At 44.2% G+C, this 20,544-nt stretch overlaps 1 protein-coding gene and 1 long non-coding RNA gene across 7 annotated transcripts in view; one reads left to right on the forward strand and one right to left on the reverse strand.

The window, feature by feature from the left end:
• bcl11ba (BCL11 transcription factor B a) overlaps window positions 1-20,544 on the reverse strand; it is a 39,959-nt gene extending 19,415 nt beyond the window's left edge. Inside the window, exons 1-3 of one of the 6 annotated variants that reach the window (XM_023951912.2) lie at window positions 20,395-20,544; window positions 18,785-19,523; window positions 13,005-13,466 (exon numbers count right to left, since the gene is read on the reverse strand). In XM_023951912.2, the coding sequence (XP_023807680.1) occupies window positions 13,005-13,466; window positions 18,785-18,839 (517 nt within the window). In that variant the 5' untranslated portion in view covers window positions 18,840-19,523; window positions 20,395-20,544. The other 5 variants (XM_023951911.2, XM_078941121.1, XM_023951913.2 and 2 more) reach the window with 5 other exon arrangements.
• On the forward strand, window positions 689-1,476 carry LOC144989110 (uncharacterized). The gene is made up of 2 exons (XR_013653260.1): window positions 689-1,211; window positions 1,311-1,476. It is a non-coding gene; the product is annotated as an uncharacterized LOC144989110 (long non-coding RNA).

Consider the following 20,544-nt stretch of genomic DNA (forward strand, 5'->3'; position numbering starts at 1 on the left):
AAGTAAAAATCCGCGCTTTATAATTTAAAGCCTAATAAATACAATACAGCCTCATGAAGTCGCAACATCTAGAGCCCAAATGACAACTGTGCAAAGCTTATTTGTATATAATAATTGCGAAAAAATGAAATTGTAAGGTAAAAATACACAAACCTGAAAGACATAAACGCCAACATTGTTCAACAGTTATACTGACATGAATATGATGTCATTTAAAACAGAAAAATGTGATGGAATAGTCCAGCTGAGGGGGTCTTCAAGAGGTTTTTATGAAGCTTCCACACAACTCCAGCAGTCGGGGCTTGAATTTGGGTTTGACTCGAGCTTTGACTGCATGTTGCCCCTGCGACTGTACAGCCCAGTAGTAACTGGAGAGACTTAAACCTTCCTAAACAAGGGGATCAGCTTGTATTTGTCAGGCTGTGTCACCCTCAGCTGCATGCACACGCATGCACTCGTGCACAAGCAAGGCGGCAAACAGTTCCAGCAAAGTCACTAAACCTCTGCGTCCCACCTCCGCCACGAACGCACAAAGCCCTCAGTCCCTTGTAATTGAGGCTTAAATCCTTTCCTAACATCCCTCCATCCCTCACTCTTCACCAAACAAAGATTGCGCCAACACAGGACCCCCTAATCCCCCCCAGTTTAACCAAGTGAGAAATTAGCTTTTGCTAAGTGGTGATTTGGCCGCTGCTAAACGCCAACAGACTGTTGTAGAGAAGAGGGGCAGCTATGAGTCGCTCAAACTCTGCAACAAAGTGTGGTAATTCCTTTCTGACACCAGAAGTGCTGCTGCCTGCAACAGTGCAGCAACAGAGCCGTCGCATTACTCTGCGCTGACATCTCTGTCTTTCTCCAGTTGGTCTAAAAAGTCTCTGGAAGAATATCAGCAAAGCAACAAAGGCCAGTTTGTTGGATTTCTTTTAGCCAAAGTTCTTGCACCTATCTGCGCTCACACACCTTCGCTGCCATCCTGGACTTCCTAAAAAACGAAAGCGTGCACGCAGAGCCGCAGTCAAAGCCACCAGTGTCAGGTTGATGGACGACACGAGGAAATGCTGCAGATTCAGATCCTCAAAGCTGCTGGGGAAGAGCAGGCTGTTGGAACGGGAGGGAAGGAGACAAAGCGCAGCGCCGGCGCGGAGACTCAGCGGGAAGAATGTGCCACAGAAAAGCTCCGCCTGGACAAAGCTGGAGGAAAAGCTGCATCGGTAAGAAAGACCAAACAATGCAAACTTTCATTCAAGGCGGGACAGAGTGTTACCTTGGCCTCAAATTATTTTAATTTTTTTCCTCCAATTTCATTCCAGGACACCAGACACCAAGAGTTTGAAAAGAAATCTGAGCTTTTGTTGTCTGTTCTTGCTGTTATTCCCTTTTCTTTTTAATGGCAGCCTGTCTGTTTAAGTGGCCACTTCTCTTCTAAAACCTCACTTTTGTAAATATATAGAAACATATTTTATCAGGAAAATGAAATCTAGAGAAATATGCACGTATCCTTTTCTGTTAATCATTTAGAAACCCCCTCCCCAATTTAATTTGGCAGAGCCCTGTGGGGGTCCTGACCATCAGACTGGGAGGCTTTGCCCTCTTTCACTCATATATTCCTTTAATGAGGACCAGGAGATCCAGCTGAAAGGCCTGGAAAAAGACCCCAAAGTTCTCCAAAATTCTTTTCAGCTGACCGTGTTCTCAGTTTGCCGTCATTTTTCTGAAGAAATCAACACATCCGAAGGAAAATATAGACAAAATACATAATAGTTAAATGAAACGCAAAATATTGTGGCTTGAATTTCAGATGGAAGATCCGCCAGACGCGCCAAGATGTAACACCCACCTCCATGCTGTCGCTCAGTGTGAACTGTGTGTGGAATAGGCCGACTGGTTAGAAGTGTGGGGTGTCTGTAAGAACAGATCATATGGAGCTTTGAGGAGGTGTCCATCACCAAACCTGCAGCTAAAAATATTTCCTACAAACGGTCCCTGCGTGCGTTCAGACAGGCACTCACACGCACGGATGCAGACGGCTCACAGTCGCCGCAACGCAAGCGGTTTACAGCGCCTAAAAAACAAACATGACAAATAAGCTTTGAGGAAAACTGACATGCAAAATGCACACACGCCCCAGAAGCAGAAACAGAGGCGCTCACACAGACACACTGGAAGCCCCTCACAATGCAGCACGGTGAACAATGAGAGCCAAAGCCGGCGCAGCTTTTCCTGGACAGCCTGCGGCCTGAAATATCATCAGCACTGACTCCGAGTGAATGAAGACACAAGTGTAGATTTACACGCAGCCATTGTCGCCTCAACAAAGCTTCCCGATCGTGGCTCTTCCCAGTCTCCCGTTACTACACCTGCCTGACAGCAGCTCCGTGCTCGCAAACACAACTGGAGACAAACTGCAGCAGCCGCTTTATCAGCCGATCTGTGTCACAAAAGCCAACACGCTGCACAGTGAAAGGAGGATTCGCAGAGGAGTCCACGTTTTCTACAGATTGATACAACAGCTGATCATCTGACACAGGAAGGAAAGGCGTCGATTCCTTTGTCTGATAACACCACAGGTTTGCTTCGAACTGAGTTCAGGCTGAACGTTTGCTTGTTTGTTCAAGTCTGCATATTTTTTTAATTAAAATTGCACGTGGGGATGATTTTTACCCGAAAAAACTTCAGAAAACAGCTGATTTAAAGGATAAAAACAATGGAATATAGATTCAGTTTTCTGTTTAGAGGAGGTAGCTGCTATTTTTAGCTTTTTAGTCTAAAAACTTAATACAAATTAATGAATGATGTTCTACAGTCTGATTTCCACACAGAGCTAGTCATTATTTTTATTTTGCGCACACACAAACACACAAAAAATGATGCATTAACATTTGAGTGCTATTAGCATCCTGCAGACCAGCATAAGAGGTGATGCTGAGGGGATCCGCTGTTCATTTATTGACGGCAATGAACTGTTTTTTTTTATTTCAGCACTCAGTTTTTGCTTTTTGATTTTTCAAATTAAAAATAAAAAAAAGAATTTGAGGAATCCTAATTTCTCCAAAATGCAAACTTCTGAGAGCTGATTATTTTAGAGAAAAATAGAAAAATTACGCTGAGATTCCATAAGGCCTTATGATAACAAGGCATGTTTGGCTGCCTTAACAACACTGAATGTCCAAAAGGTTAAAGGGACGCTAATAAATGGAATTTCTTTACTCATTTTGGCTAAAACTTTAGCAATTATGTTTTTTTATAAACATTTGTTGAGATAAAAACCAAAAAGCAACCATTTTGCAGTCCCATTCTATGATGCCAACATTAAGAACTCCCAGTATCATTTATGCAGATATTTCTATTCAACGTAAACCATGATTTTCTATTTATTCTTACTGGTTCCAACATGGCTGAACTGACAAACAAGCGACAAAGCAAAAGTTGTCGTGTCAAAAAGTGCAACAGAGCCAACAGATTTTAAATGAGATGCCGATTTATTTTTTTATTTTTTCTATGTTTTACAGACTTAAGTTAGAGAAATGTAATTTTCAGAGAATTTATGTTTGGGTTTTTGCAGAGGAGGAAGAGGAGCTTTTCTTGTTGTTCTTACGAATTTCAATGCAATAACCAGATTTCTTCTACCTAATCTAATATTTTAAACACGCCGTCATTAATCTGAAAGGGAAAAGGATGTAGAGTTGTCTGGATTTAAAGCGTTCTCCAAAAATCTAACATAAAATGTCCTGAAAGTGGCGCTATGATGGACAGTCACACAAATAAAAACAGGTTCATCGTTATTTAATTCCAAAGTGCAGTTTTGGTTTTCAATCTCCAAAATAGTTGATGCTGGCACATCTTTGGACAAAGTCCAGTAGTGAATTTGTTAATCTGCTTCCACATCCCTCTGAGGTGAAAGAAAAACATTGCATGAGCATATTTCCACCGTTTATCCTCACGTTTAACATCGGAAGAGCAGAAAAAGGCCATTTCCCCTCTGCATACAGAGTGAGTGCTGTCCTGTTTCATCCCTCTGATAAATATGAATCTTAAATGTTCCCCGCTTGTCTATTAATGACACTAATCAAAAACTCTTTAGTTCTTTAATATTCCAACTTTTATTTCTAAGACAGATTTTTTTTTGTCTATAAAAAGTGCAAAACCAAATGAGACGTCAACATTTGAGAAGTTCAGAGCAAAGAGTTCCCAGCTGCTGTGATGAAGTCTGGAGGGAGAAAACAAATGGATATTTTATTCAACTTTTATCTGCTGCCGCCCTTTGCTTCATTTTCATCCTGCCCAAGTGTTTGAATAATTCTGGGCCTTTAGCTTGATTTCTGTTGCTGCTTTTATACAAAACAAAAACCAGCATTTTTTCATTTTTTGTTTCTGTTGACTTTAACATGTTTCTGAATAGAAATACAAAAATAATGTAAGTGAACACCTGAAGAACAAAGCCGAAGTGGTTTTACGTGCTCGGCCTGATCTAGTCCTCGAAGAATGAGCTCACAGTTATTTTTTAGAAGTAGGTCAATTGCTAAAATGATGATTTAAATAAAGCTTCACACGTGCTCTCACACACAAACACACACCCAACAAAAAGATGGATCTAGAATTATGCGACGGACGATAGTTGTTAAAACAAAACAAAAGAATCCGTGAATACCCCCCCCCCCCCCCCCACAACTTATTCCAGGCACAGTTTGAGGAGTCTTTGCTGTTTGAAATGAAGAGCTGAGAGTAAACAAGGGATTCACAAATGGCTGCCAGCCAGCCCGTCTGACTGGGAGTGTGTGTGTGTGTGTGTGTGTGTGAGTGTGTTTTATGATAAAATTAGAGGATTTCACTTTTTTTTCTTCTCCACAAATGAGGGAGATTTAGGGAAAGTTATGGGGAGAAATGGAAGCCACCGACGGCTGAAAAACAAACCCCACCGGTCTGCCATCTTTGATACCCCCCACCCCCCTCCATCAGCTTCATCATCCCCACCGCTCCTCTTCCTCCCTCACATGCAGACCCTCCTCCACCAATCTCGTCGCTGACGCCTGGACATCAATTTTTTGCAAGTCGCTGAAAATTACCATGCATGAATGCAAAAAAGGCTGATCAGGAGTAATTAACACGGCTTCATATGCAAATTTTATTAATGCAGAACTACAAAGTCATTATGCAAATGAGGCTTTTGCCGAGCCTCTTGACAAATACTCGCAGCTCCAGCCATCCAGCAGCCGCGATGGATGACAAGTCCGTTAACTGAGCTCAGACTGGAGGGATGCCTGTGCGCTTTAAACTAGTTAGCGGATTAGCACTGGTTAGCGCTGCTGGCTAGTGTTGTGCGCATGCATGGGCCACGTGTGTGTGTGTGTGTGTAAGCTGTGTGATTAGGAAAGCAGCTAATGGCTGCACTGCAGAGTAATGAACCTGAGATGCAGGGGATGGAGGCAGTGGTGGCGGTGGGGCGTTGGGGGGGGGGGGGATGCTATGAATATGCATGATGCTCGCTGGCTTTGATGATTAAAGAAAATTTTAATATTTAAATGAGCGCATGCAAAATGATTAAGAGAGAGGGGACAGGGCAAAAAAAAAACCACAAGGAGGGATTTTGAAAATGCAAAGAAGCACACGAGACGAGATGTTCTATTGATGGCGACGTTCTCTCCTGCTCTCCCTCCTTTCCCTGCCTTCATCTCGTCTTTTGCTCGGGGCGTCTGGTTTGCGTCCAGGATGTCGGATTTACAGAGGAAAGGTAGAAGAGGTGGATGGAGGGATGAGAAGACGGCAAAACAGAGAACTCCACAGCCCAGCGGACTGTGCTTCCGGCTTAAGGCGCCATCTTGGTATCAGGAACCCTCTCTTAGCAAAATCTTTGTTCTAATGGGTTTTGTTTTCTGCATGGACGACCACAACACCAACTTGGAGCCAGGAAATTCCCCTGGTTCTGTTAAAGAACTCAAACCAGTTGAGCATCTGGTCCATCAAACCCATTTTCTTTTGTTTTTTAATGATGGCATACCATAATATGATGTTGGACGTTTCATTTAGCTTCCTGCTGCTCACCTTTTAAATATCATGAGCAGCTGAAGATTTTCAAAACGTTTGCAAATATTTAAAAATGTTTGACTCGTCAGTCAGCATTTAACAGAGCGAGCTCCTAGTGATAGTGATAATTACGGCAGAAATGAAGATTGGCCTTTTTTTTTTTGCCGAAGCTAAATGTTTGCTGCTGTTTCTGCAAACGCAAAGCGAAGATGAGAAAATGTCTGTAACAGGGAGACAAACAAACTGTGGTTCTCTGCAAACTCTGCACATTAGAAAAAAACCCAAAAAAATAGGGTAACCACGACGATATTGTGTTATCGTGTGAGGCTTTAAAGCCTCCCCAGATCGAAACTCGCATCTTTAGACTTTAAATTGATTGATTTATTTGATTATTCTTGCAAGAAGCCTGCTGACATTAACATTTGTTAATTTGTTTTTTTAAATCCCCTTTTTATATATATTCTTTGAGCTGTCTGTCAGTTTTACAAACTAAAGCTGATGTCCTTTTTATAAGATGATTGATTTGTTTCATCCCATTTTTTTGCATCATCTCTAATAAACCAAAAAAATAATTTAAAGGAAAAATAAAAAACTCAATTTTCAAATCAGCAGGAGACTGATGTTCCTTTTATTATTACATTACGGGAATTATTTCTAAAAGTCAGATGTTTTGCAACTATTAAAACTGAGGTAAATCATTGGAAAGAGTAAATCTCTGATAATCAGAAACATAAATGGGATTTTCCCCCGTTAGCGTCCCTTCAGGAGATGGCAGGTATTTCCGATTTGAACGAGTGTACAGATGGTTTGTCCAAATCCTGAAATGCAGCTCATCTGCAGCTTTTTCAGTGACAAGCTGAGTCTCAGACCAACCAACAGGAACCGCGATGGCAGCTGTGTCCCCCCCCCTGTCTTCTTTTCATTCCTTCTTCGTGTTTAGAAGCTGTTTCATTTTGTCAAACCAAATGGAAGGATGTTTTCTGACGTTAACAGAGCTTAGCCACCATCTAATCGTTGGTGAATCGGAGGTAATCCTGAAGACAGAAGATACATTTTTGTTCAAATAAAACATTTTTTTTAGCAAAAGGAGCCGCCATGCTCAAGTCTTACACGAGTACAAATCAACAGGAAGTTGACTGCTTAAGACACTACAGCCTGACAGCGGTTCAGGAGAGCGTGCATGTGCATCCACACCCTGCAAAGCTTGCAACAAACTCACAAATACTTCACACAGAGGGCGAGAGAGGTATAGCCAGACTGGAGGGGGGAGATAGAGAGAGAGCAGCGAAACAAACCAGAGTAATTACCACTTCAAAAAAGCCGTCGCTGCATCCGAGAGGCCTCAAGCTTTATTGAAACAACAAGAAAAAAAGAAAAAAAACAAGAGTGCCAGGCGCCGTAATGCCTCCAAAGCATAGGCAGTTATATCAAACACACACTTCAGCACTGCTCGTTGTTTGTGCAGCTTCGTTTGGAAGATAAATAAGCATATGGTAAGTGTTTTAGGCTGACGCCACAGCGGCCTGTCATCATTTATAGGTGTGACTTTGTGTCACACATACACATTAGATTCACTCCAAATAAACTCACTGATTGTCTCTACCTAAAATGCTGCATCCAGTCTTTAAGGTTTTGTCTTGCTATTTGGTTTCCTCAACATGACTTAAAGATGGTGTGAAAAAGAAACTGACTGTAAGAAAGAGATGAAGTCAACTGAGGAAGAAGAAGCTACAGAAAAAGAGGCCTTTCTGCCTGGCGTTTGCTCTTCTGGACTCGGTCAAATGTCTGAACGAAAGCAGGCTGACGAGGTTCTGGAGGCTGTGGGCGCCGCGTCAGCTGGGTTTACGCACCCTTTACCGATAAATGTGCAGCATATAAGCCTTCAGGTAAAAACAAAAACAAAAAAACTCTCCATTCCACTACTGCTTGGCCCCATGCTGCCTGGGAATATGGAAAGCTTAGACCCGCAGGCAACTCTAATGAGCTCATCAAACTCAGTAAGAAGAACTGCAGAGCCGGGCAGAACACGGTCGATAACTTTAAAAGAACTCTGTTGGCCATAAAACCTCTAACTCTTTGGTTCAACGCCACTTCTAACCCTTGTGCTATCCTAGGCACTTTAACGTTGGGAGTTGGGTCATCTAGACCCACTAGACAGTGCTCTGAACCTTTTTTCTTCAATGATTTGTGATCTTCACTGGTGTCCATGCATTACATGAAATCTTTCCACCTTTATCCACCTTTGTCATGGTAGGGAGAACACGTCAATGTAAGGGTGGGGTCATCTAAGATATCACAAGGGTTAAGAGATGTCTATAGAATCTAAAATAAAATAAAAAAAAAAACATCACAATGCAAAAACTTAAGGAAGCACAGATTCTTTGATAACTGATAAAAAAAAACGGATTTTCAAAGCGTTTCCAGTGGTCTTTTAATTATGATTCGGACCTTTTTAGCCCTAAATCATAAAACCTGTAGTTTTCTAAGACAGTGTTTTTCAACCTTTTTTGAGCCACGGCACACTTTCTCCTGGATATAATTCCCGCTGCACACCAGCATCCAAAGTGTAAAAAAGGAGAAACTCAGTCTGCATTGATCTACAGTCCCTCTGCAATCTCACGTGCATTTTTGTGATAATTGTGGCAGAAAAAGCTGGAAGCTGCAGCTGTTTTTTTCTAAAAGATGAAATAAAAGTTAAGTTAGTTTTCAGTAATATTTTTCAACTATATTATTTGAAATTTTACCCTGTTAGTTGTTTCTTCCTCCAGTTTGTTTACATAAAATTTTATGTAACCTCACAAAAAACAACTATACTCTTTCTAACTAGTGATTCATTTTGATCACAATATTTTTGATAAATTTTACAAAAAAAGTCACAAAAATTTCTGATTTCTGATTTCATCAAGAAGATTTAAAAACTGATGTGTGTTCGTTGTGGTTTCAAGACGTTTAACAGGGAAGACTCATTGTAGCGCAGAGATGCTGTCACTTTAACCCAATGCATCATGGGAGATGTAGTGCAAAAAAAACTGACGCAAACGGCAGACTGGTTTCTCTGAGCTTCATTGTTTTGTTCACTTGTTCCACGGTCTGACACCAGATTCTGTAGAAAGATACACCGCTAAAGACGAGCTTTAGCTGGTCTTTTTGTTGGAACTGAGAGACTTTAGGAGCAGAATTGAAACAAGGAAGTGAAGACTTTAACCACTTCTGATTGGTCAGATTGATGACGTATGCTTAAGCCTCCAAGAATATTTGGTGGAGACAGTTAAAGGGGCAGGCCTTTCCCGAAATCAGAGCTTAAGCTACGGCTAAACCGCGTCATTCTTATCTAAATGTCTTTAATAGAGTCAAATAAACACATAAAAATGTGTTTATATTCATATTCCTGACTACTCAGTGTTTTATCAGGGCCTGTTTGGATGAACACAGAGGTGATATCCTGGAGATGGTAAATGTTTTTAGATCAGTGAATGAGGGTAATTTCCCACGGCACACCTGACCATCTCCCGTGGCACACTAGTGTGCTGCGGCGCACTGGTTGAAAAGCACCGTTCTAAGACAGTTTCTGGAGAGCAGCAGGAGTTCATTAGAAATTTGCCTCAAAACTGTGGGTGGGACTGCTGGTGTGGAGCAAGCCCATCCCATCTTCCCCTCAGAGCAGGGAGCTTGTGGCCCACCCACCGTAATTTTTTTACACTCATTTTCAAACGCCTTTTTTTTTAATCTTCTCCTTATACTCAACAATTTGAATAAAGAAATACTCAGAAATGCAATTATTAGCCAACAGTGGGTCTTTCTACTCCACTCATGCTCTCTTCCTGAGTCCATCAATGAAGTTTTCTTAGCTATACTGAGAAGCTACAAAGTATTCTCAGATTGCCTTTAAAAAATCTTTGTTTCTAATTAGAATAGGATTTCTTTTCAGGAAAAAGTAAGTGATTTGAAAGGAAAATATGTACGATTAGATTCCTGGAGAGTTGCAACGATCAATTTCAGATCAAAAGATTTCCTCATCAGAATTAGTTTTCTGAAAGTCTCTATACGTCAGTGAATTCTTGTAAATGTGTTTACTGCTAGCTCTCTCTCATTTGTTCAAGCTCAACTTCGCTGCATGTGCTTGTTCTGATTTCGCTGAAACGGTTTGAGACAGAAGCTTCAGTGAGGAAGGAGCGTTCATCACAATGCCACACTGGGCCGTGTGTCCTGTGCCACCTGACAGGCCCCCAGAAAAAGGCTGCCTCACTTCTGCCTGAGCAGAACTGGCAGAGCAGTCCAATTTAGAGCCTAAAAAACAAAAAAAACCTCACATGATTCCTGTGTAAAGGTGTGTGTCTGTGGGAGTATGTGTTTGTGCACAGCACCACAAAGTGCAAAAGCCTGAGCCGGCAGAAGGAGCCGGACCTGCTGGGAGCCAATTACAAAGCGTTGTCGTCAGTGGAGCTGTGAGCTGATGGAAGGTGTAACGGAGAAAAGCGTTGCCCTGCACGCCTTCGGTCCCCCGGCGATCACGAGCGGAGCTAAGCGTGTTCTCGGCAAATTAAACTCCGTCTTGATTAATAAAGCGCCGCGTCCCCCGCTCGTGTTAATAAGGTGCTCGTTGGACATATTTCATAAGGAAATTGTGAAAAACTGAGGGTAATCTCAAAACATAAAATGTTATTGGAGCAATAGAGTTTACAGTTGCCGCAGTGCACGTCCAATTGAGTCGCTAATGTTTTTGCTTTTAATGTGAAAATTATTGCACTTTCTGTTATAAAGAAATATTGTGCAATTACAATTTCAAGGCTTCCAATGCCGCTCATGTGCGCTTGATTTCACGCGAGGATTGCAGTTAGATAGATTGCCAGCATTTGGGCGAAGGGGGGAAAATATATGTTTATGCACATAAATATGAATAATGCCAACTTAATGACGTGGTCAATTAGCAAGAGGCTGGGATTGAATCACAGAGTGTGCGTCTCTGCTGCTCCGTCCGCAGCAGCACAGCCTGAGCAGCATCATCAAATATGGATGAAGTCAGGCCCCAACACCGTGTTTCCAGAGGAGGCCAAACCGCAGGCCGACACGCTCAGAGGGGCCGACCTGCACCGACACGCCGCTTTGGGACTCACACCAGAAACAGGCGGTAAAAGTGAGTCTTCGGCTGACAGAATGAGGCCTTCGCAGACGAGTCCTGTAGACTCAAACTCCAGTTTGGTGGCGATGCGGAGTGTGTGGTGTCAGTTTTTAACCACACAAGCAAACGTTACTCACAACATTCACTTTAGAAACAAAGTCAGCCTTTTAGTTTTTAGCTGGACCTGAAACCGGACTTATGTTCTGTGAAAAAGTCAGAGCGTTTCTCCTTTTCTCCATCAAGATCCAGACTTTTTTGTAATCCTTTAAAGATAAAGTAAAAGTATTTTATTCCTTTTGAGTCCAGGTCATCTTCAGATGGACTTAATGCTGAACAAGAAGACTTAAAATGAGTTGTACAGCTTAAAGACACAAGAAATTCTGAAAAAGAAAAGTTAGCCTTAGATTCCCATAAAAGTTTTGGCAGATTTGGCTGAGAAGGATGTGCACTAAGGAGCTTTTTATCCAGTGTGTCACGCAGCTTCAGTAGACCCTGATAAAGACCACGTTTATTCTGACAAATGTTTCAAAGCCAAAACTGAAATCAGCTAAAGCACCAAAGCTGTAGCATCTGTGTGTGGAGTCAGAAGTCCAGCAGCTGAAACATCCACCTTCTTTTTCAATCCTCACCTCATAAACTGAAAATAAACCGTATGTGTTTATTCGTCCTTCTGGTATTTTACAAGGTCTTCAAACATTAGAGTGACTTTCTAACCCTCACAAGAGATCATAGGAGCTTAGTGTTTTGTTTTCCTCTTTTTTTTTTAGTGCAATCTTTCTGTGAGTTTTTGGGATCTTTGTTCAACCGTGTCCCCCGACCGACATGATCTTTTACTTTGGATCATGTGGGAAGTGTTGGGAAATCTAAAGGCCGTCTGCAGAAGCTGCCACAACTCTGAATGGACGTGTCTGTCGCGTCTGATTTGGCCTCCTGCGGTTTGACGCTGACCTCCCGCTGCAGATTTCCAGCTCTGCAAAGTTTTCATCGCAGGCTGCTTTCAGAGATAACTGCTGGTGCTCCTCTCAGCTGAACCGCCTCCTTTAGCCGTCTGAAAGGAGACAAACTCTCCTCTTTTTAATCCCTCTGACTTCTCCTTCTCCCCTCTCTGTGTTTTCGTCCCTGGCTTTGCTTATTTGAATTTTAATGAGCTTTTCACCTTTTTAAGCAGATGGCTTAGGCTGGATTTCTGCATGAAAGTCGGGGGTGAATCTCTCCGTCACGTTTCGTAACGTTTGTTTCAACTCGGCGAGTCCTTGAGGGGGTTTATAGCTCTATGTACCCCCCCCCCCCATCTCTTCCTCCTTTAATGATTGGACTTCAGTCTCCTGCAGCCTGCGGGACGTCCTTATGAAAACTGGACGCCTCAGCTGCTCATTTCAGTTATAAACGGTTTACTCTAAAAACAGCCCGTAACATCTCATATACATTTTTGTTAAGTTATTTTCCAAATATTTTGTATTTTTTCAGATTTTGAAAGGAAAAAGTGAGATTTTTATTTTACATATCGAATTATTAATTACTTTAAATTAAAAAAAGCTTTTTAGAGACTCTCAGAAACAGAAAGAATCTTAATTTGAAAAAGCATGACTGAGGAGGTCAATCGAAAAACCAGGTGAAAGGTGAAAACATAGATAGTCAGAAATCTGGACACAGAAACAACCTTAAAAAGTGACAGAAAGAGCAAATATCTGAAATTCAGCATGACGGAGGTAGAAGAGAGAGAAAATATTTGTCTTCAAACTCCTGTTGAAGAGCTTCTCTGCAGAAGTTTGTGTTTTTCTGAGCGGATGACCTTATTTTCAGTCTGACTGAGCAGATGTGAGCATCTCAGAAGGAACAGGGGGGGGGGGGGGGTGACGCCTACCTGTCATTGAGCTCTCCTGCTTGGGGCAAATTCCTCTTGTAGGCGTCTTCTCTCGTCTTTCAGCTCTTTGCCTTCCTCCTCCCACCGCCTCCTCTTCCTCCGGCGTCACCTGGATGCCAATCTCCACCGGCTCCACCACCTTCTTTAGCTCCCCCCGCTGGGCGTAGTGATGAAGGCTCTGCAGGCCACCTCCTCCTCCTCGGTCATTCATCTTGTCATAGCAGCCGTTGGGCAGCAGCGGCGTCTGGCACTGCTTCTTCTTGTGCTCGATGAAGAGGAGGATGTCACCCAGCGGGAAGGTCATCTGGCACTGGCCGCAGGTCAGCAGGTCGTGGTCGGCGTGGAGGCCAGGCGGCAGCGCGTGGGCCAAGCCGGGGTCCAACGGGTGGAGAGGGAGAAGGCCGAACGGGTTTGGGGGTGGAGTGTCTGAGAGCAGAACGCCATCTGCACGCTCGACCTCCGCTGAATGAAAAATAAACGGGAAAAAAGACGACAAGTGTTAACGCAGACATTAACAACCCCACTTTTCCCAGAAGCCTTTGCCCCGAATGACGTCAGATGCTGCATCTCTAACCACAGCTGATCTAAACTTCACAGAGTGAGCGCTCTTCCTCACAAATACCCTCGCTGTCTTATAAAAGGCAGTCCTTCTCATGAGGAGCACCCTGCCTCCCCCCCTTGTCTCACCTGTTGGACCTGAGCGAGTGTCGCATGCTCCACACATGTGCTCAAAGCTTCACAGCGTTTTGGTCACAAGCACTGAAACAACATATGGGCCCAAACTGGTTGAATTCTGACAGTTGTGGCTCGGTTTGGCGGTTTCATGTGAGCCTCATCTCACAAAGAGGCTATAAAGACAAGAAGCGTAAGAATCTGCAGAGTCAACCAGGACCAAACAGGACACTCTTGGTTCAGAAACCGGTCATCAGCTGATAAAATCGAATCCCCAAATTTATGAAACTTAACAATTCAGATTCTGAGTCAGAGTTGGGGGCAGTTTGAGCTGCTGCCACAGCGGCGATCATTTCTTAAAGTCGTTTTGAAAACCTTTGCTTTGTGTTTTCACTGCACTGAATCTCGACTGCAAATAAAACTTGAACTCAAATATTGAAACAAACAAATTTCTGTCATCGTGCTCCGTCAGATTCATTTCCATTTCTGAAAGAAGAGCTCATGTCATGAGAAAAAAGCATGCCGTTTATCGCAGAGGTGGGTTCAATGCATCAGCCGTTCACCTGCTCCGGACCACACAGGTGGTCACTAAAGCCGGAGACTGTCTTCAGAGATCTCCTGCATTTGAAAATTCCAGCTGAAAAAACACAACGCAGGCCAGTGGAAGTGCAAACCCTCCGTCAGTTTCTGTGTTTGGTTGCAGGAAGTGTGTGTGCGTGTGTGTGTGTGTGTGTGTGTGTGTGTGTGTGTGTGTGTGTGTGTGTGTGTGTGTGTGTGTGTGTGTGTGTGTGTGTGCGTGTGTGTGTGTGTGTGTGTGTGTATGAGCAGGTGTGCAACATCAGAGCACCGTCAGCCCACAACGCTGCAGAACGTGCACCGTGTGTAACGAGCTTGGCCCGTGTTCCTCGCCAGTGCACGCTTGTGCACGGCAGTGTTTGTGCATGCAAGGCCTGCAGGCTGCAGCCATCTGTCCGTGTGCAGCGCCGTCCCGCTAACAAACGTTAGAAACTAGTGAGCTGACCTGGAACAAACCCAACAGTCCACACACAAACCACAAAACCGTTTTTATCTAACATGGTAGTAATAGTATGACAACAAACAACCGACTATTGGCTGTGTGTGCATGTGTGTGTGCCTCACACTGATCAGCAACTACATCTGCTTTAAATTGTGAATGAGTGTTTTCTGAAGATATTCAATCATCTATAAGCACTGCATTTTGTTACTTGAAGAGAATCTTATTTGATCAGAACCGGATCTCAAAAACTGTAAAACTATCAAATGAATGAACTCAGTAGGGGTGAGATTATATAAGTTCGCTTCTTCCCGCTCCTGTTCAAGCAGTAGATCAAGCTCTACTTAACTTTAGTTAATTATCTCTATATTTAATTAAGCAAATGTGATATAAGTGACTTTTTTGTTTTGTTTTATTTTTTGTCTTTTTAAACTTTGCATTTCAACATTTCTGTAATTCGTTTGATAAATAAGTGTAAAATCTTTATTGCTTTGACGACAATGCTTGAAATAAATCAAATCAAATTCCACCAAAGTGCCACTGAGGTGCACATTCCGAGCATCTCTAAACTTTAGTAAGGAAACTCCGAGCGTCTGAGGTGAAAAGCCGAGCATACTTCTGGTTTGAGTTTGTTTGCCCGTGTTTGCTGCACGTCACACAGCCGACAGTTTGTATGCAAATGGCAGCTGCTGTGGAGGAGGCTACGCTCTGGCCTCATTTACCTAATAAGGTTCGTGTGAGTCAGGCAACGGTGCTAACAGGATTTCAGCCTGCAGGAGCAGATCAAGAACAAAAAAATATAAATCATGAGCGCATATAAAAAGAAAATGTTCTCCTCCTGGTTAGGCCCTTTTTCTACTTCCTGCTGCAGATTTTACCTGAACAGGATGAACCGCCGCAGACGATCCTGAACGACGAGACGCTTCTAGTTGTGGCACATGTGAAATGTGAAAGAGGCTAATGCTCTGTTGCTGCAGCATCAGTAGTGTTTCCATTAATTCAAAAACTTAACTTGATTTTAACAGATCAAAGCCGCAAACACATTTATCGGATTTTTAGGAGAACTGTGTTTCTAGATTTAGCAAGAGAGCTAAAAAAAAATGAATCAAATTCAAGGAAAACATGAAAACCACACAAAGGAATCAACAGATTTTCAAACATTTTTGTAGAAGATAAAGAAAAGAAATACTAATTGAAACCAAATGGAGAGTAAGTCATCAACGGATGAGGGGAATCGTTGAAGTCAACACTCTCAGAGGAGAAGCTGGTGGAAGGTCAGCTTCTGTGTTGGCTGCGGCTTTAGGTCAGGAAAGGTGCGATTCAACAGAAACAGATGTTCATAGGTGCAGAAAAACGAGGAGCAGAGATGCTGCTGTGTTTATGCGCAGATGCATGTGTCAGACACCATTTTATCTTTTGCAGACAAACCGAGATAAAAAGTTGGTGGGTAAACTTGACACACCTGCAGCATCCCAGCCAAACATAGATCTGCACACACGCACAATGGATTTTTTTCATTTTTCTGCATAAACTTTCAGCAGAGAATTTTTTACTTTTATCAAACACTTGCCCTTTTTCTTGTGAACTCTGTTTGCATTTGTTGCTGCAAACTTCTCATCTCTCCTGATTCCTTGCCTCCTGTCAACGGCCGAAAAGACAGAATTTTCAACTGTTTCACCAAAGTCTCCTTCAGGTTTTCTCAGCTCCCCAACAGACGGTGCTGAACCGAACCCTCACACATCAGATCAAGTCTTAACCCTCAATGGGATGAGGAGAATGTGAACTTGCACGTGCGTTGTTCTGACAGTTTTCGCTGTAAATAAGCAGGCAGACCGTGAAGTGCAGCTGCTGTCAGACAGGCCAGCGGCCCCCCCCCCCGCGCGCTGATATCATCTGATTAACAAACACCATTGCTGCCAGCCTGACAGCGCCCCCTAGCAGCGGCAGCAGAGAGCCCAGGAAAAGCCTCTGCCGAAAAAAACCCTCTCCTCTGGTATGCAGACTGCACCAGAGCGCGTGCGCGTGTGGGCAGCCTGCTGATCGGCCAAATGAGTTCAGGCATGCTTATAAGGATCTGTGAACCTTTGCTGCGCGTTCATGAACACACGCATGGCTGCACCTAAATGAAAACAATAAAATTAATTTAACTTAATAAACATAAAAAAGTGAATTGCGTTCTGGCGCACGAGGGCCAGTCATGCGTTGCTCAGAGGCACCTGAAGGGCACATCGCCTGCGAAAGAGGAGTGAGGGGGTCAGTGCGTGTTTCTGCGCCCCACAAGCACAGGCGGGAAGCGTCTGTCAAGTTCAAGTCGAAGCAACCCTCTTGCGCGCGGTTGTGCACGTGGCTGCAGCGGAAACGGTCGTCCTGCCCCGTGCAGAGAGCCAGAAGCAGAGGTTTGCGCCCTCGGCTGTCAGCTGCGTCCTTGTGGCGGCGCTGACAGGCGCGCAAACTCACCAGAACTGAGATGGAGCTTTCTGAACTAAACTACACTCGACTTTTAGAAAGCTCTTTTCTCTTGTTGGCTTTTTTTTATTTGGGTTTGAAAACAAAAATAGAGGAGAAGTGGCATCCAGAAACTCAGTAAATCAACACTCAGTCTCCATAAAGAGCGCGAAGCATTTCCTCCCAGACTCCAACTCGGAATTCTTCAGTTATTGTAGAAAAATCAACACCAGTCTGAGAAAAAGCTGCAGCCTTGGGCGTGAAAAGTGAAACCTGATTTAAACCCTTCCTGCTCAGCTGTAGAACAAAAACACTCAACCTGGAATTTGTGTTTAGATTATTTTTTGGAGATGCATCATTTTCAGCAATTTCACATTTCAGCTACTGCGCATGAACACGCAGCTCTGATGGATTTTTATCGGCTGACAGCTCAAGAAGAATTATGGAGATTTCAGTGAGAGAGTTTCACACGAGTTTATTTGCATTTGTGTGTGTTTGTCAACACAAATATTCAGAGCGGTGAGTTTTTGTTTTGTTTTCTTTATTTTGTTTTTTCGTGCACAAGGCGTGAGAATCAGGTAGATTCTTTTTATTCATAAATTGTGAAAACAGGACGCGCGCACGGGCCTCCATCTTCTCACCTGTCCAGGCTGCAGGGGCCACAAAGCGGAGACTTGAGACCCTGCGCGCGCCACTGCCAGGCACCGAGGCCGTAGGGGATGAAGTTTGCGCCAGACGCAAGCTCCCCACGTGGTGTTCAGAAAGCTGCATTTATGATGAGGCTCTCAACGTGTTTAAACATGAAATCACCAAAAAGCTAACCTGAGATCAGAGAGAACCTGAGAGAAAAGAAAAAAAGGCAAATTTTCTCCGCTTTTTTTTAAACTGTGTAAAATAAAATATCATTTAACAAATTGGCCACTTTCTGACACGTGATCTGTTCTCCCCCACGCCGGGAGAGTTGTTCGAAACGACCCAAAAGGTGTATCATTTTTATGCCCGGAAAAACTGACTCTTTGCGCCGCGCCGCGAAACCTGACACGAGCAGGGGAAGAACCGGGACGGGGCAAGACTCCGGGCCCCGTTCGTTTTAAATCTGACCGTATTATTTTTATCTTTTGACAAACAAGCAACTCTAAAACTTTAGGTGAAATTCTATAATTTTTAAGTTAATTTAAAAATGAAAAGCAGACAATTTTGTGATGCGTAAAACGATCCAAACATTTCCAAAATTAAGTGAAATAAAACAAAAGTGTTCTATTGTTGGGTTAAAGTGTTCCTTTCCTGGTGGCGGCTAAGTTGAAAAGTCAAACTGAAAGCTGGAGCGGGACAGTGAAGCCCCCGGTTCGGCGCATTTCTATCTATGTACTCCGAGAGTAGATCAGCTGCGGTGATAGCGGTTATTTATAGACCGAGGAGATCAGATAAGCTCGAAAGCATATCAATACATTTGTCAGTAAATTAAGAAGATGGAAATTGGCCCTTGAGGGGGAATCCATTAAACTTTCTGCTGCAGACTTGAATATTTTCACTCTCACGAAAATGGAACGAAATCTAAAAAAAAAAAAAAAAAAAAAAAAGTCCCCGTTTGTCAGGATGTCAGAAGAGAGGAAGAAGAGTTGAGCTGCACTCGTTGGGCTTTACTCACGTGTTGTTTCTCTCTGGGACAGGTGCTGCGGGTTCCCCTGCTTGCGTCGGGACATCGCCCTGGCATTTACACTGGCATCGCCCGGAGAGCGGCGCTGGAAGGTTCGGCTCTCCTCCTCCTTCTGTGGCTCCTGAATGGCCAAAAGTGTTCCCAAAATGTTCTGGCCAACCCAGGCTGGCCCCTGTTCGGCCTTTGGGATGACCTGCGCTCGGCTGGTACTTGGTCCTGGACGGGCTGCGCTCTGCAGTGGCCGGCCGTGGCGCAGTGCTGTGCGCCGGGGCGCTCGCTCGGAGCTCGGTGCCAAAGTGGATGCGCGCCTCCTTTCTTCAGAGGAGGTGAGGGAGGAGGGTAGTCCGGCTCTTCGCTCCGTTGCTGCTTTCACAGCATCTCTCAAAAAAGCGCAGAGAGCGGAGCACAGAAGGCGGTCCTGGTGGTCAGTCACTGTCCGGGTCCACTGTCCGGCCACCTGCCCGCTCCCGCGCGGAGAAGGTGAGGCAAGAATCCAGGCTTCTTCTGTGATCTCGCGCCGAAGCAGAGATAGTGACGGCCGGTCGAGAGGCTCTCAGTCTTCCCCTCCTTCAGTGAAAGCCCAGCACTGGTCTGAGGACAGTCTGACACCCCTCTTTTCTCTTAGAGCGAGCAGCAGAGTCTCGCATTCCCCGCGTGCGCGCGGCTCTGTGCGGCTCTTTGGCTTCTGGTGGCAGAAAACTCAAGTTCAAGTGCGGACGTGACGTTCAGTCTGCGGAGCGAAGGGAGAGTGGAGACTGAAGAGCACTGGGGGCGACTAGTGGTAGCTTTCACACACACATACACACACTGACACACACATACCCTCACAAACACGCGGGCATGTGGCGCGCGCGGCAGCAGTGGTCAGAGTCTCCCCTCATCTCCTCTGCGAAGCAGCGCTGCGCAAGCGCCACCACTTTCACCGTTGTAAAGCGACCTGCAAGGGTTCGCGCGCGCTCCGCATGCTGCCGGACATTACGCACGCGCTCAGTCTACGGAGTTTTTTGCCGAAATTAGCCAGAAATATAAAGATTTGTTTCAATTGTGGTTAAACTTAAAATGTGACTTATGAAACGGTCTTTTTGCACGCGCATGTGCACGCACACATGAATTTAATTATTTCAAACAGAATTGAAGCAGCTGCGGCCTCCTTTCGCGCACGCCCTGACCAACTGGCGCAATGTAACAGTCCACATATATGAGTTTGATATTCGCATGATAGACTTTGAGGGCGCGTGGCTGTTTAACCGCGCCAGGTGTGTGACCTCGCGCTCAAAAGTTCAACATTTTCGTTCTTATTTAGAAGATTGACGTGCATTAAAACCAAAGCGCCGCAGTTCAGGGGACTAAGAGTTTGTGTTTGACCTAATGTCCAAAAGGTAATACCCGGGGTCAGACCTGGAGGCCTCTTCATCCCTCTCCTCTTCCTCCATCCATCCATCCGCGTTATTACGCGCAGGAGGACACGCTGCACACGCGCATTTTCCGTGCTGGAGCTGGGGTCACAGAGGTGGTGGATCCGGAACCTCTTTATCTAACCTCCGCTGATAGAAGAAAAAGGTTTTGAGGGTTTTTTGTGTTTGTATGTAGCTGACACTCACGCGCCTCAAGCCCCACGCGTGCCTTCACAGATCCGGATAAGCCCCTCGTCCTTGCCTCCTGATTGGCTCATCAGTCAGATGGGCGACAGGTGCATCATTTCTTTTACTTTTCGGAGGTGATTTCTCACTTAAAGGCCATCAGTGTGAGTT

This window comes from Oryzias latipes, chromosome 22, assembly GCF_053564925.1.
Source record: "Oryzias latipes strain Hd-rR chromosome 22, Olatipes_Hd-rR_3.1".
NCBI classification, from domain to species: Eukaryota; Metazoa; Chordata; class Actinopteri; order Beloniformes; family Adrianichthyidae; genus Oryzias; species Oryzias latipes.